The sequence below is a fragment of the Pteropus vampyrus genome, unplaced genomic scaffold (assembly GCF_000151845.1).
Source record: "Pteropus vampyrus isolate Shadow unplaced genomic scaffold, Pvam_2.0 Scaffold332, whole genome shotgun sequence".
Lineage (NCBI taxonomy): Eukaryota > Metazoa > Chordata > Mammalia > Chiroptera > Pteropodidae > Pteropus > Pteropus vampyrus.
Window position 1 is genome coordinate 974,576 of NW_011889113.1, and position 13,277 is coordinate 987,852.

The window sequence follows — 13,277 nt, forward strand, 5'->3', positions numbered from 1 at the left end:
AATGTATATTTCTAGGGCAAATTACTGATCTTCTTTAAGCTGTTTCCTTATCTGTAAATTGGAGACATTATCTCAAATGAGGATGTACTAGAGTGCTTAAGGTACAGTGTTTAGTACCTAGTGGTGACAAGCAGTATAAGCAAAAATGAACAAATATGGTCTTTTATACATGTTTTATTTTAATATCACAAAAGTATAAAACAAAAATGAATCTCATTTTACTAATTAGTAAAGGAAATTCAGTATGCATAATCCACCTTCTAAGCAAGATGAAATGCCGGTGGGATGGATGGCAGTGAAGTTTAGGAAAAGAAAATTTACTCAAGTAGCCTGCCACATTCAACTTTCCTAATAGGATATGATTAATATAATTCTAATTTACTTCCAAAATATTAAAACTATTTTTAGATTCTACAGGTTTTTTAGTTATGCTAAAGATTAAGACTTCTGGTTTCTGGAATTTGGAAGTCAAACTTCAGTTATACTCTGCTGAGAATAACAGGTCTGTAAAAAGATCCAGGTAATTCCCATTGTTACAGTACAGGCAAGTAATGATTCAGAAAATTGGTAACTGATATATTTCTAAGCCATAATTTCAAATTTGCTCTGAGATGGTGGTAAAGGAAGCGGTGGTACTGATAACACTTAGACACAATATGCATAAAACTATACTGACACAACGTCAGTTGGAAACTTATTAATCTTTCAAAGAGACAAATCTGATTTATCATGGTCTTTATATATTGCTTTGAAATATTTCATTAAATAATTTGGTAAAATAAAAACAGTAGTTACACTTGTTTTTGAGCCTTTAGGTCAAACAAAAGGGTCCTTATTCCTTAGTTCTCTTGTCTGCTGCCACTGTGACATTAACAGAGTAACTGACAAAAAACAGGGTAATTTCTGTTTAAAAAGTTATATATATAATATGAATTTTCTGCCTGATTATGACTTTTTTCCTTTTTGTTTTTTCCTTGTGCTTATCAGTAAGACCTCCTGCAACCAGGGTACATCTAAATGTAAAAAATCTGTTGCTCCATAAAATTTGTAAACTCAGACTTCACTTCTCTTTCATTCTTCCACAATTCTTATCAAGGAAGGAAGAAACTATTTCACACACATGACACTATTATGTTTCCTTGAAATTCTTTTAAGTGACAATGAAGTGAATATCATATATGAATAGAGATGATGATTAGCTAGAAGTGGATGCTACTTTTATTTCCAAACTAATTGATTTCATTAACTGAACTTGCCTAATGTATATTACAAATCTAGAAAAGTTCATACTCTTGTGTACTCTTTACCTAAGGTAGATAATTATATCACAGTGAATAACATCATTTGCTAACTATATTCGACCCTGGCTCCTAATAAAAACTAAATGAGCTGGAAATCTCTTAAGTAATCCTAATAAAAGTCATCAAAATAATTTTGTAGAAAAATAACTTAGACCTCAGTGTGAATGTACTTTATTAAAGGAAAGAGGTCATATATTTGAATCCAAATAATGGGAATGTAAGCAGATACTTCCATAAAACATGTCATTCAATGAGCACATTTTTATATTGGACGGTCAACATGTGAACTGAAGGCCAAGAAGAACGTACGGCTGTCATATTGCAAGGAGCTTTGAGAATTTTAAGTGGGAGCCTCAGGCTATTAAGAAAAAAGAACACTCAGTTAAGTGTAATTTCTTTGGGTCTATTTTCCATATTGTGAATTACTATCATGGGTAAAGGGCTAGAGCAATCCAAGGAAGCAGAACTGGAATCAAACGATCAGTTTAATGTATTAAGTATTAGAATAACAACAAAAATATAAAAAGAGAAGAAACAACAATTTGAGAAAATTTGGAAAACTAAGTTGGTATATATTTTATGGTGACAAAATTCACTTAAGAAAAACAAATCTGCCCAGAACATCTCTCCTCCACCTACTGGTATAGTGAAATAGATTTATTCTCTGGGGCATCTATGAGCAACAAAAATCCAGTGTAAAACAATGAAAGTTACCCCTATAACGAATGCTTACCATAATTGTGCATATTATAAATGAAAATTTTAAATCAAATGTTTTTCTTAACATGTTTTATAGTATAATTTGCTAATACAGGAATTAGAATAGAAAGCATAAGTCATATTTTAATATCTACACTTAAAAAAACGTGTGATTAAAAACAAATGTCTTAGCTGCAGAATGTCTTGCTCAGAATAGCTTAAATGTTTCAAAAATGTGGGAAGGGATAACATCTTCATTAAATAAAACCAGTCTGGTGAGTTGATAAATAATTAGTAACTGATAAACAACTCAACAAAGCTTCAGAAATGGCTTGATGAGGCAGGTAAGACTGACAGACTTACTCTGAAGCTGAGGCTGCTGGAAGGAAAGGGGCTGTCCGAACACAAATGGGCTGTGGACTAGGGAAGTGGGAGGTTTTGCAGCTTGATCAAAGATGGAAGGAGCTGGGAGATTGGGCCGTGACTGAATTGAATTCAATATGGCACCCAGTTGGTCACCTGCAGTGGGCAAAACAGTCAAAACTACAACTTGTTATTAATTAACATCCAAAATGGCAAAGTAAATGGTGCTTTATGACATTCAGATAAAGTTAAACACTAAATAAAACTATGCCAACTCAGAAATGTGTGGAAGTTGGTGATCATTATCCTCAAATTAGGGACTAAACGTTGCATCTTGTTTTAATAATGGAAGCACCCAACAAATCTTATATAACAGCCCAAATCCGTTTGAATTTATTTACAACATCTAGCAGCAGCATGGGAGAACAGAGTCTATGAAGAATCTATGATATGTTGATTCAATATCATGCAAGTATAAATGAATATCTAAGTAAACAATGTCTTCTATATAGTACCTGACAATGACTAATATCACCCTGCCTCATATACAGTATGCTTCATGCAGAAAAATAAGCAAATAATGTGAGTGGTCTTTTTTTATGTAGAAGGCAAAGTATATGTATTAACTTAGCAATATATTTACATTAGTTATAAATTAATATTTTCTTTAACATTGTTACCACCAAAGCAATTATACATTTTTAAAAGCATGAATTCTTTTGCTTGAATGTATAGTATAAAAATCCGTAAGACACAGAAGATAAAAAGGAATATGAGCTACCAATTTGAATAGTATCTCAAATATAAATTCAGACTTTTTTTTCCTTAAAATTAAAAACAAAGGACATTCACAGAAAAATATTTTTTAAAATATGAAATATAATGGGATGGATGATAGCTCCTCATTTATGAGGATATATATATATTAGATAGTTTAAATGATGCTGAGGAGGGAAAAAAAGCATATCCAGACATATGTACAAACTGAAAGAACAGCATATTTCCAGCCATATTCCCTAAATATAATAAAGCTTCATAAATGAAAATTTCAAATGAGGCACCAACAAGGAATAGATTTCTATAGATTTATATCAAAAGAAATATGTACACAAACTACACATCTTTACTTCTAAAAAATTAATGCTGTAGGTTACAGAAAAGATTTTAGCAATTATAAAGAATTTTATAAAATGGTTTTAAAGAAAAAGAATTTTTGCAAAAAATAATTTCTTGATCTTGGATAGTATGAAGAATTAAGAAAAAAGGGAACTATTGTTAAAGGTAAGATAAATAAAGGTTAAATACATTTAATCAGATTAAAGTCTCAATATTTTTTTGCTCCATGTAAATATTTTAAAAACCTATTAATAAGTACATGCTATTTTTGAGCAACGGTAGCAAAACCACACTTTAAAAAAGTAATTCACTGTTATTTCTATTTAATAACATGGTTCCAGCAATGTTTGTACCTCTTGAAAGCTGATTTTTATGATGTTTTAATAAATTATATTTTAAAGACTGATTCAAAGCAAGAGCCACCAGAATATACACATTTTAGAAACTGAAAACATACAATTTGAATTAAACATGGCTTTAAAACAGATTACTATAGAAGTATACTAGTGTAAGAAAACACTGAGATTTTAAGGACTAACAATGGCAGAGAGAAAGGAACACGAAAAAAATGCCACCAAGAATTTATCCTACTTAAGTATGACATTCTAACTTAAGTTAGCTGAAATCTGAGCTACCAGAAATGAGCACGCACATAGTATCCAAACCTGTAGGACAGATCAACACAATAAAGTAGAAAGAGCCCAAAAGAAATCTTGTGGCTAGGCTTCCTTAATAAAAATATTTTGTGGAAATAAAGATATCGAACAGAAAGTGGTTTTATTTTAAATTGAATATTTCCTCTATATTAACGTAATTTTGTATTTTGTAGACTATTTCACCTGCTTTGCAAGTCAGGTATGACACTGCATTTATTTCTTGAAATCAAATCCTGTGATTTAACATTTTAAAGTAAAATTAGTTCCATGTAGACTATTTTCTTCCTCCTACTCATCATCCAACTGTGTGCTACTTGCTTACAATATGATTGATTCTGAAGGATCAGGTTCATAGGAGAGAACATGGAATGTGTCCGAATTTTTACACACAAATACAATTTTGGGTTAAATTCAGGTATAAATTATTTCAAAACAACAAATATTTGGACTGTCCATGATGCTGATGTCTTCTATTAATGCAGCCAAAAAAGTTGTATACATTTTATACCAACATGGCCTAGGGTTTTTGGTTTTCTTTTACAACTTTCTAGCTTCATTATACATATGGAAACCACAGATTTCATGTCATGTAATTCTAAATTGACTAAGATAACTTGGTTATACATTAAAAGCCACACAAATTTAATAAAGCTCATATGTACTATTACTTAAAAATATTACTTAAACATTTTGATTTTAAAGGAATCATTTTGGTTAAGTTCTTTTTTGCTCATTAACATTACTCCTAATAAGGAGATAATACAAAAAAGTTCATTTACTAGACATAATGACACTGAATATAATGTGAATTCAAAATCTGTCTTTAAAATAGGAATAAATAAGCAAGAATTCCCATAAACTTAAGCTTAAACTGGTAAAAGCGATAATATAAAAGGAACACTTTCATAAACATTTTGATTGTTTCATAGGAATAAACTTTAATAAAGTTTTGTGGGTAAACAGTAAAAAATATGGGTAAAAGAGCAGGTAATAAAAATATTAAAGTTAGGTAAGTAAAAGACTACTTTTAAACACCTACCTTTATTATTTCCGAGTCCATAATCAAATCCTTGGGCACTGCAACTTGCCCCTTTGTTAAAAGTTTGTACTGAGAAAGGGCTTGGAGGAGGAGTTTGAGAATTTTGATCCAGAAGAACTTGTTCTAGAATAAAAGGCACAGCTATGAAATTAGTTTCTTATACGCTTTCCCTATTCATAGAATAAAGAAAAAATTAGAAAGATTTTCACGATGGTCAGATTTTAAACTAATCTCACATTTAGATTTGCTAAGTTTACCAATTAGGTCAATGACACTGACAAAATATATGACAAATCTTTGTTTTCAATTATCAGATACACAGTGAAATTTAGAAATGAAATAGTCTTATGGAGTCAATTTACTTTCATTGTGGCAGGTTATGTCATTGAATGTATACTAATTATTTCTGGACTAGGAACTTATATTTGTAAAAAATTTATACAAAACAAAAATGGCTACTGTATAAGCCAGATATCAAAATATTTTATGCATTAGTATTCAAATAGAAAAAAAGTTTTCTAAATGTCTAAAGTGCATGATACCAAAATAAATTTTCACTTACAAAATACTTTAAGTCCTGAATGTGAAAATTATGGCTAATTAAAAAGTATAAAGGTGATAAACCATGTTCTGTGGTCAAGACTATTAACATATGCTGAAGTCAGCAAATTTATCAGAATTCTTATTTTAAGAAGGAAATGGCAGTATTTTATCTAGTTTACAAATGGCAAGAAAACAACATATAAATTGGTACTCTGTTAATCCCTGATCAAGTGTCTATCAAGTGTCTCTAAGAGTCTATCTGATATTAAAAACACTAATAGCATAGTTAAATAGTCATACTAATGCCAGTTAAAAAAGGCAAAATTCACTAAATGAAAGGTAAAGAGAAAAAAGTGCCTAGGACATTAAAATAACATTATGAAAATGAAGAGTTTAAATATTTTTAAAAGTCAGTATCCCTTTAAACAGAAAATGGAACTAGAAGAACATGGTGGAGTATTTTCTCCCACCGGAAAATCAGAATTCTGCTGTGCCAGTAATATAGTCTAACCCTTTACGAACATTCCTAGACGTTTCCCATTAAACCGATCATAGTACTTCCCTTAGGCAATGCTCTTCAGTATAAGATATTTCAGCAGTGGACTCTTTCTTCTGGAAAATACTCATGAACAGTCATCTGAACAGAAAAGACAGCATTGCTGTCATCGTCTAGATTCAGAACAGTCTGGCACCAAGTGCAAAGTCTGTTTTGACTACAGCAGTAACTTTGCTTACTTGCTTTATCTATGAACATCAAAGACCAATAAAAAATTTTTACAAAGAGGAAAGCTTTCACTTTACTTATACTACTTTATTAATTAGGAGACTATTTGGATACTACATCAACTAATTTTAGTGGTTTTAAGGCACTAACTTATCATCTCTTTCCTTACTACCCTAAGTTTTATATTAAAAAAAAAATCAAGACTCACATTATGACCATATACATCTCTTTCACACACACACGTGTATATATATGTTAAAAGAGCAAAGGATTATGTGATTACACTATTTGTTCATTTGTCTTTCATACAGAACTTATAAAGTGTCCTCATTTTGAAAATGAGAAAACTGAGGCACAGAGATATTAGGTAAACTGGCCGAGGTCACATAACTGAAAAGTTGTAGAGCTGGCATTTGTACCCTGGCAATCCAGCTCAAGCCCACTCTTATGCGTTATACAATGCCAGTTAAAATGGCTATTAAGCTAAAGGGCCCTTTGATACAGTCACTCAAACCATTCTCATATTATTTAACAATGTAATATATAAAGCTGATCTTACTTTAAGTAGTTTCATTTATATGTAAATATTCCATATAATGAAAACATTTAAGAATTCATGAATATGTAGTAAGTATATTTTAACACATAGTAAGTATATTGTAAATGGGAAGGTTATTTTGAAAAATGTCTGATTTATATCAAATGAAGTCTTTTTCTTTTTCAAGACATAATGAATAGTTCTACCATCTCAGAACATTATTTTATGACAACATCATCTTTGACTAAGAAAGTGAATCTATAAAGATAAGGGAGAGAGTAGGTTCTCAAATTGTTTTCAATGGATTATTGATGCAGTATGGTATGGTGGAATGGGCACTTATTTTGCAATACAAATGAAGGTTCTGGCTCATCTTATATCTGCCATGTATCCAATTGTATATAACCAAAGGCAAGTCATTTTAAATTCTATGTCTTACCTGTAAAATGAAGATTATATAACCTATCTCAAAGACTTACTGTGGGGAAAAGGGGAGAATGTTTAATGTATAATGTTAATATATCTACATGTACTCTGTTATTTCATGCAGGTTTCAAAACTTTCTTGAATATATTTATACTTATGGTTATATTACCTATTGGTTAATGAATATTATAAGTTTATTCTTTTTTGGATAAAGAAGCATGTCCAGTTACTTATCTGACATTATCCTATAATTTGGGGATTTGGTAGAAAAGTCTATGCTTGATTTACCTATTCATTTGATGTCCTAATATTTTTGTGACTCAGCTTATAGTTACAAAATTTAGTGAGCAACCAGTATCTGCCAAAACAGTTTCAGAATTAGGAATACAAAGATAAAAACCTGGTGCCTGTCCACAACGGACTCACAGTCTGGGAACTAAAAAACAAAAATTAACTTGAATGTAATATCATCGCATTGTTCTAGTGGTGAATACAGTTCTTTAGGGCACACAGGGAATTCTTAACTCTGTCAGGGTCAGTCAAATGAAGTTCCACTCAGGTGATGATGGGTCTGAACTCTGAAGGACGACTTTGCTACCAGGAGAATGGAGACAGAGGGACAAAATGGAAAATCTTTTATTAAAGGAGTTCTCTGCTGAAAAAGGTAAAATGAAATTTAAAGCTGAAATTCTAACAACAAAATAGAAAACCCCCAAAAGATGCTATGCATTTATTCAATGCTTCTTTCCTGAGACAAAATTCAATCACATAAAATTGCCTGGGAGAAGTACTATGATTGGTGGTTAGAAAATGGAACTTCCATTTAATGGTAGAAAGGGTAAAAAATTCAGTCCTGGACTGGCACATAGGAATAATGATAGGAATTTAAATTAATGAAATAAAAAGCATGTTTTACAAACAGGAACTCATATGTTTCACATTTTAACTCTTTTTTGATGTGCATTCGTATATTTCACAAATTTTAACAAGTACAAGATTTTGTAACACTTAGTTTTGCTTTTGCTTAAAAAATACACAAAGTGCTTATAATAAAAGAAATACAATACACTTTAAACTTCTGCATTTCAAAAGTTAATTGGAATAAATCACAAATTTAAGCCAACTTGCCATCTTCATGTCGGAGGTACTGGTTTCCGCCTCTGTCTCTAGCTAAGGACCATGCCTCTCCTTCATCACTCTCACAGAACTCTACCATGCTGTTCTTATCCAGCTGCACCCATGTACCTTCAGAATTGGTTACCTAGTACATAACAAAAAGCATGATTGATTGGATTGATTCTTTCAGGGCACTCAGGCTGAAAACCAGCAAAAGTTTTAAGAGTATGAAGTGTAATCATTCCAATAAATATTTACCATGAAATTAGTTTCTGAAATTAAGACCACAGCCTGAGGTAAGACAGAAATCAATATAAAGTTCTGTAAAATACTGCTTATTTATGACTTCAGTTAAAATAATTTTTAAGGCACATGGATAATTCCTAATAATTTTAAACATTACCCAAAGACATATGGCTCTTTTTTTTTTTTTTTGCACCTATAATGTCATAACACAGCTTACTCTATTATTTAGCTTGGTAGTGCCTACAATGCAACTTGAAAATGACCCTGACACTGAGAAATAGCATGACACACTACATCTTCAAGCTCATCAGCTGAGGCAAATGCCACAGTTGACAAAAGAGTAATTTTATTTGCTCAGGACTTCAGTGAGGCACATGAACAGGAAAAAAGAAATGAAACCCTCTGTATATGTCACATCTCCATATCGACCCACAGCAAACATTTTGAAGTGCTGTTAATCCATGAGAGTGTAGTACATTTCTAGTAATAAGAAGATATATACAAATACCAAACATTTATATATACAATATACATCATTTTGTTAATATATATATATATTGTTTTCACAAGGATAATTATGAGAATAAATAAGAAAAGAAGCACAGAAAATTACATTAGTATTTTCAATATGCATAAAGGCAAAGAACATTAACATTTAAAAACCTGAGATGGAAATGGCAACCTTTGGAAGAAAGAGATGCTTTGGTTGTATTATATTAAAAATGAAAGTCTTAGAAGTCATGAAGCTACAAGAATCCATACCTCTCCCACTGCTTTGACTTTGTTTCCCAGAACTAACATTCCAATTGGGATACCTCTAAGGTTAGGGCAGCTTCTGATGTTGTGGCCGGAAGGTCCCGTCTTTACTACCTTGTACATGCCTGGCCCTCCTCGCATGAACGGCATGTCTTGTTCTTGCATTGTTGCTTCCTGTGGGCAGCAGGAGTTTATTTCTTTGAAAAAGTCATCAGTATTAGTTTTAGGTTCCTGAAAATTTGAATAGGAAAACAAAATAAACAAAATACAATCTCTGATCACTTTCAACATCTTCCTATTAATAGCTTTTACACAAATTCAACAATACTGTCAATTAAGAAAGAAAATACATATCCAAAGATAACTGAAGTATGAGTCAATATAACTGTTAAAGAATTGTTCAGTTTTTCAATGCTGAATAATCATTAAAATAAAGTTGAAGAGAAGAAAATATAATAGGACAGCAATTGAATCTTGGGCTTTTGCCCACCACATTTTACTTTTTAATGAAATTTTTAACAGCAGGAGAAACAAAAATAATTTACTATGTGAACCACAACTGAATAATTTTGAATCATTATTAATGTACTACTACTGTATGTTGATATGCGTTAAAAAGCCTAAATCTTCATTTCCTTCGACTTTTGTCTGTAATAATTATTTATAAATATAGAAAATAGGTGCGAAGACTCTAGAGACATCGATAAACAGATAAAAATGAAGAAATGTGCATAAAATACAGCTACATCTTAATATGTACTAGTTATGAATGAAATATGAATGTTTGTAAGATTTTAATAGCTCATGCTTTCTTAATATAGCACAAATAAAATGTCATTATTAAACAGTGATATATTAATGCTATTGGCAGAAAAAGGTGATTATACTCTTAGCAGAGAGGAGAGGGTAACATTAAAGATGGATTTTTACGTATATAATGTATTTTGATATAAAAGAGAGTTCTAAAATGAAAGAAAAGAAAATGCCCTAAATTTTCTGTTGAATCTTAATGCTGTGATAAAATTGTTTATGTGAATTCGATGCAGAAAAATAATAACCTTCCCATATTTGCTCTTCTTCCCAACTAAATGTAAATAAAGTTCCACACTGGGAGTTCTTCTATTGTCATTATTACTCCTTTAAACAGACTGACACTGCATTTTTAAATACATTAATATGCACTCTATAAATTGCTTTATAGTCAAATAGAGTAAAAGATAAGTATAATGGGACACTTTTTCAAATATTAGGTTTAAATTAGTATTTAGTAATGTTAGAATAAAAATGAGAAAACACGTTATACAAGATAAAATATTACTGCATAGCTCTATCCCTATAAACAGTCTCATATAAGAGGAATGTAAACGTATCTATTACACAGTAGGAAATTAAAAATAATATCCTGAAGTTAAAAACATGTGTTTTCAAGAATTCTGTTTACCTGTGACTCTAATTCAACGTGGTTGGTCAGGGAAAATTTTAGAGCCACTATTAACTTTCGCATAATATTTTGTAAATTTCATAGTGGTGATCAATAATCGTCAATTTTTACTTATACAAATGTGCACTATGAACAATATTTATTTTCATTTACTGTAATTATCATACTGTGTTTATCTGAAATTCTTTAGCTATAATTGGCAATTTAACATAGATGAGAATTTTAAATACCTGAAAAACTTACACTTGATTTACAATCTAATATAACCTTAAAAAATCTATTTAATATACCCACAGATGTATACTTGTAAAAAATTTATATACGTGACTATAGGAATACAAAGAGGACTCAAAATAAAGATGGAGGGCAGGGTATAAACTTTAAATTGTGCTACTACACTCACAAGGTTTTCGGTAAATATTTTAAAATGTCCAGTTGTGAATGATCAATTTTAGTAATTACATTATGCTATTTTATAGTTGGGAGATGCAAGTTAGTCCTTATTACAATTGATTTTTTAATAAAATTACATGGTTTGATGTCAAAAATCACAAGCAAATATTAATAGATTTAGCAAAAAAAATGTCATTGGTCTTTAATGATATGTCTAGAGCATTTAATTAAGTATAACAATATTTCCAATTTTTGATCATTCAGGGTAACATTGAGAGGTAAGTTTTGGCAAAAACTAATAATAACTGCAGGTTATTCAGTGAAAGGCAGTACATGAGAAGTTTTATCAAAATATTTAATATTTTATTGAATAGTTAAACTATTAAAATTAATAAATCTAAAACAAAGCCTATTATTTTATACTAAACAGTACAGAAAAAACTGATAGACATAAAATCAGAACTGAGTCTTTCATTCTCAAGCAATCCTAAAATACATGTTTTATTCAATACAGAAATGTAAGACCTGGCACCAGCACATGGAAGTGATGAATTGCAATGTTATTTTTTTCTCCCTGCATTCCCGCCCCATTCTCAGACGAACATTCAAAAGGGCATTGTGGAAGAATCGGAAAAAAACAGAAGGGCCATAAGGTCGGGACTCTCCCACCTAAATAAGCTAGTTCAGAAAAAGTTAGACTTGGGTGTAAATGCTGGAGAAGCTAGCCATAAAATTAAACATATCAAATTGGAAGTCACGTAAAAGTTTAACTTAAACTAATAATACATTCATTGTTAGAAGTAGTTAACTGGAAAAGGATTACAGGGGAAACACAACTGCAGCACTTTTTATAGATTTTTGATTAAAAAAATTATTAATCTTAAGCAAAGGTTTCAAAGGATATAATGGAAATTTGTTATACATGCTGAAATACCTGAATAATGTATGATTGTTCCTTACAGTTAACTCACCTGGGGGAAAAAAGCTTTGGAAGTCCATGAAAATACGTCCAAATCCCTGACTCCTTGGCTAGCATTAAAGATATTCTGAGCAACAAAGTTTAAGAAAGAAAAATATCAACATAGAAAGGGAACAGGATATCAGCTGCAGAAGATGCGTTCACAGTAATGACACTGCTCTGTGCTCTAGCACCAGCACCAAGACTGAAGCCACCTGAGTAAACCATACATCAAGGAAATTCTGATAAATAAGTTTTTGTCAAAAGCTCTCCATGGATATAGTGTGTCATGCCATTTACTACAATTAAGAGCCAGACATTGATTTAAAGCTTAAGACAATCAATGCAAGAAGGAAACCTTAAAACTCCTTTAACTGACAACGTATCTGTTCCAATACAACCCAGATTTGTTTCATGACAGAAAACGGTCTGTGGTTTTATAAAGAAAATATGAATAATATAGATTGTATAGATAATGTGACTATATTATGAATAATAATGGCATGTAGTATATGTGACTAGTTAATACTTTTTAAAATTAAAAAAGAAAAATTCAAAAAGTAAAAAAAGAAAATCTGAGTAAATTTTCAATTTTCCTCTCTTCTATAAATGGGAAAAAATCATTTGGAAATGTTACTGAAAGCTGTTAGCAAATTTGTTTAGAAAGCATACAGAAAAACATACAATCTGAATCTTTTATCAAAAGATAGGCTTAGTTTTCTCCATTTCAAAGTTCAGGAAATGCACAGAGCATTTAGTCACTATGGTAAAGTCTAAAAATATTTTGTTAAAGAACAACCAATTCGCAGCAGCATGGTCCCAGAAAAATCAACACTTTCACAAAATGTCATAATAAAAATTTAAATGAAACACATTTTACACAAATATATCATGCTATTGAATATATTTATCTGATCTAAAATTAAAATCTTTCCAGTGAGTAATAATCGCACAATTTTACT

At 30.8% G+C, this 13,277-nt stretch overlaps 1 protein-coding gene across 1 annotated transcript in view; it reads right to left on the minus strand.

Moving 5' to 3' along the window:
* Nucleotides 1-13,277, minus strand: part of MYCBP2 (MYC binding protein 2, E3 ubiquitin protein ligase) — a 265,889-nt gene that overhangs the window by 61,121 nt on the left and 191,491 nt on the right. Inside the window, exons 52-54 of the mRNA XM_011378152.2 lie at nucleotides 9,530-9,754; nucleotides 8,534-8,666; nucleotides 5,175-5,297 (exon numbers count right to left, since the gene is read on the minus strand). Of these exons, the coding sequence (XP_011376454.1) occupies nucleotides 5,175-5,297; nucleotides 8,534-8,666; nucleotides 9,530-9,754 (481 nt within the window). The remainder of the gene's footprint in view (nucleotides 1-5,174; nucleotides 5,298-8,533; nucleotides 8,667-9,529; nucleotides 9,755-13,277) is intronic.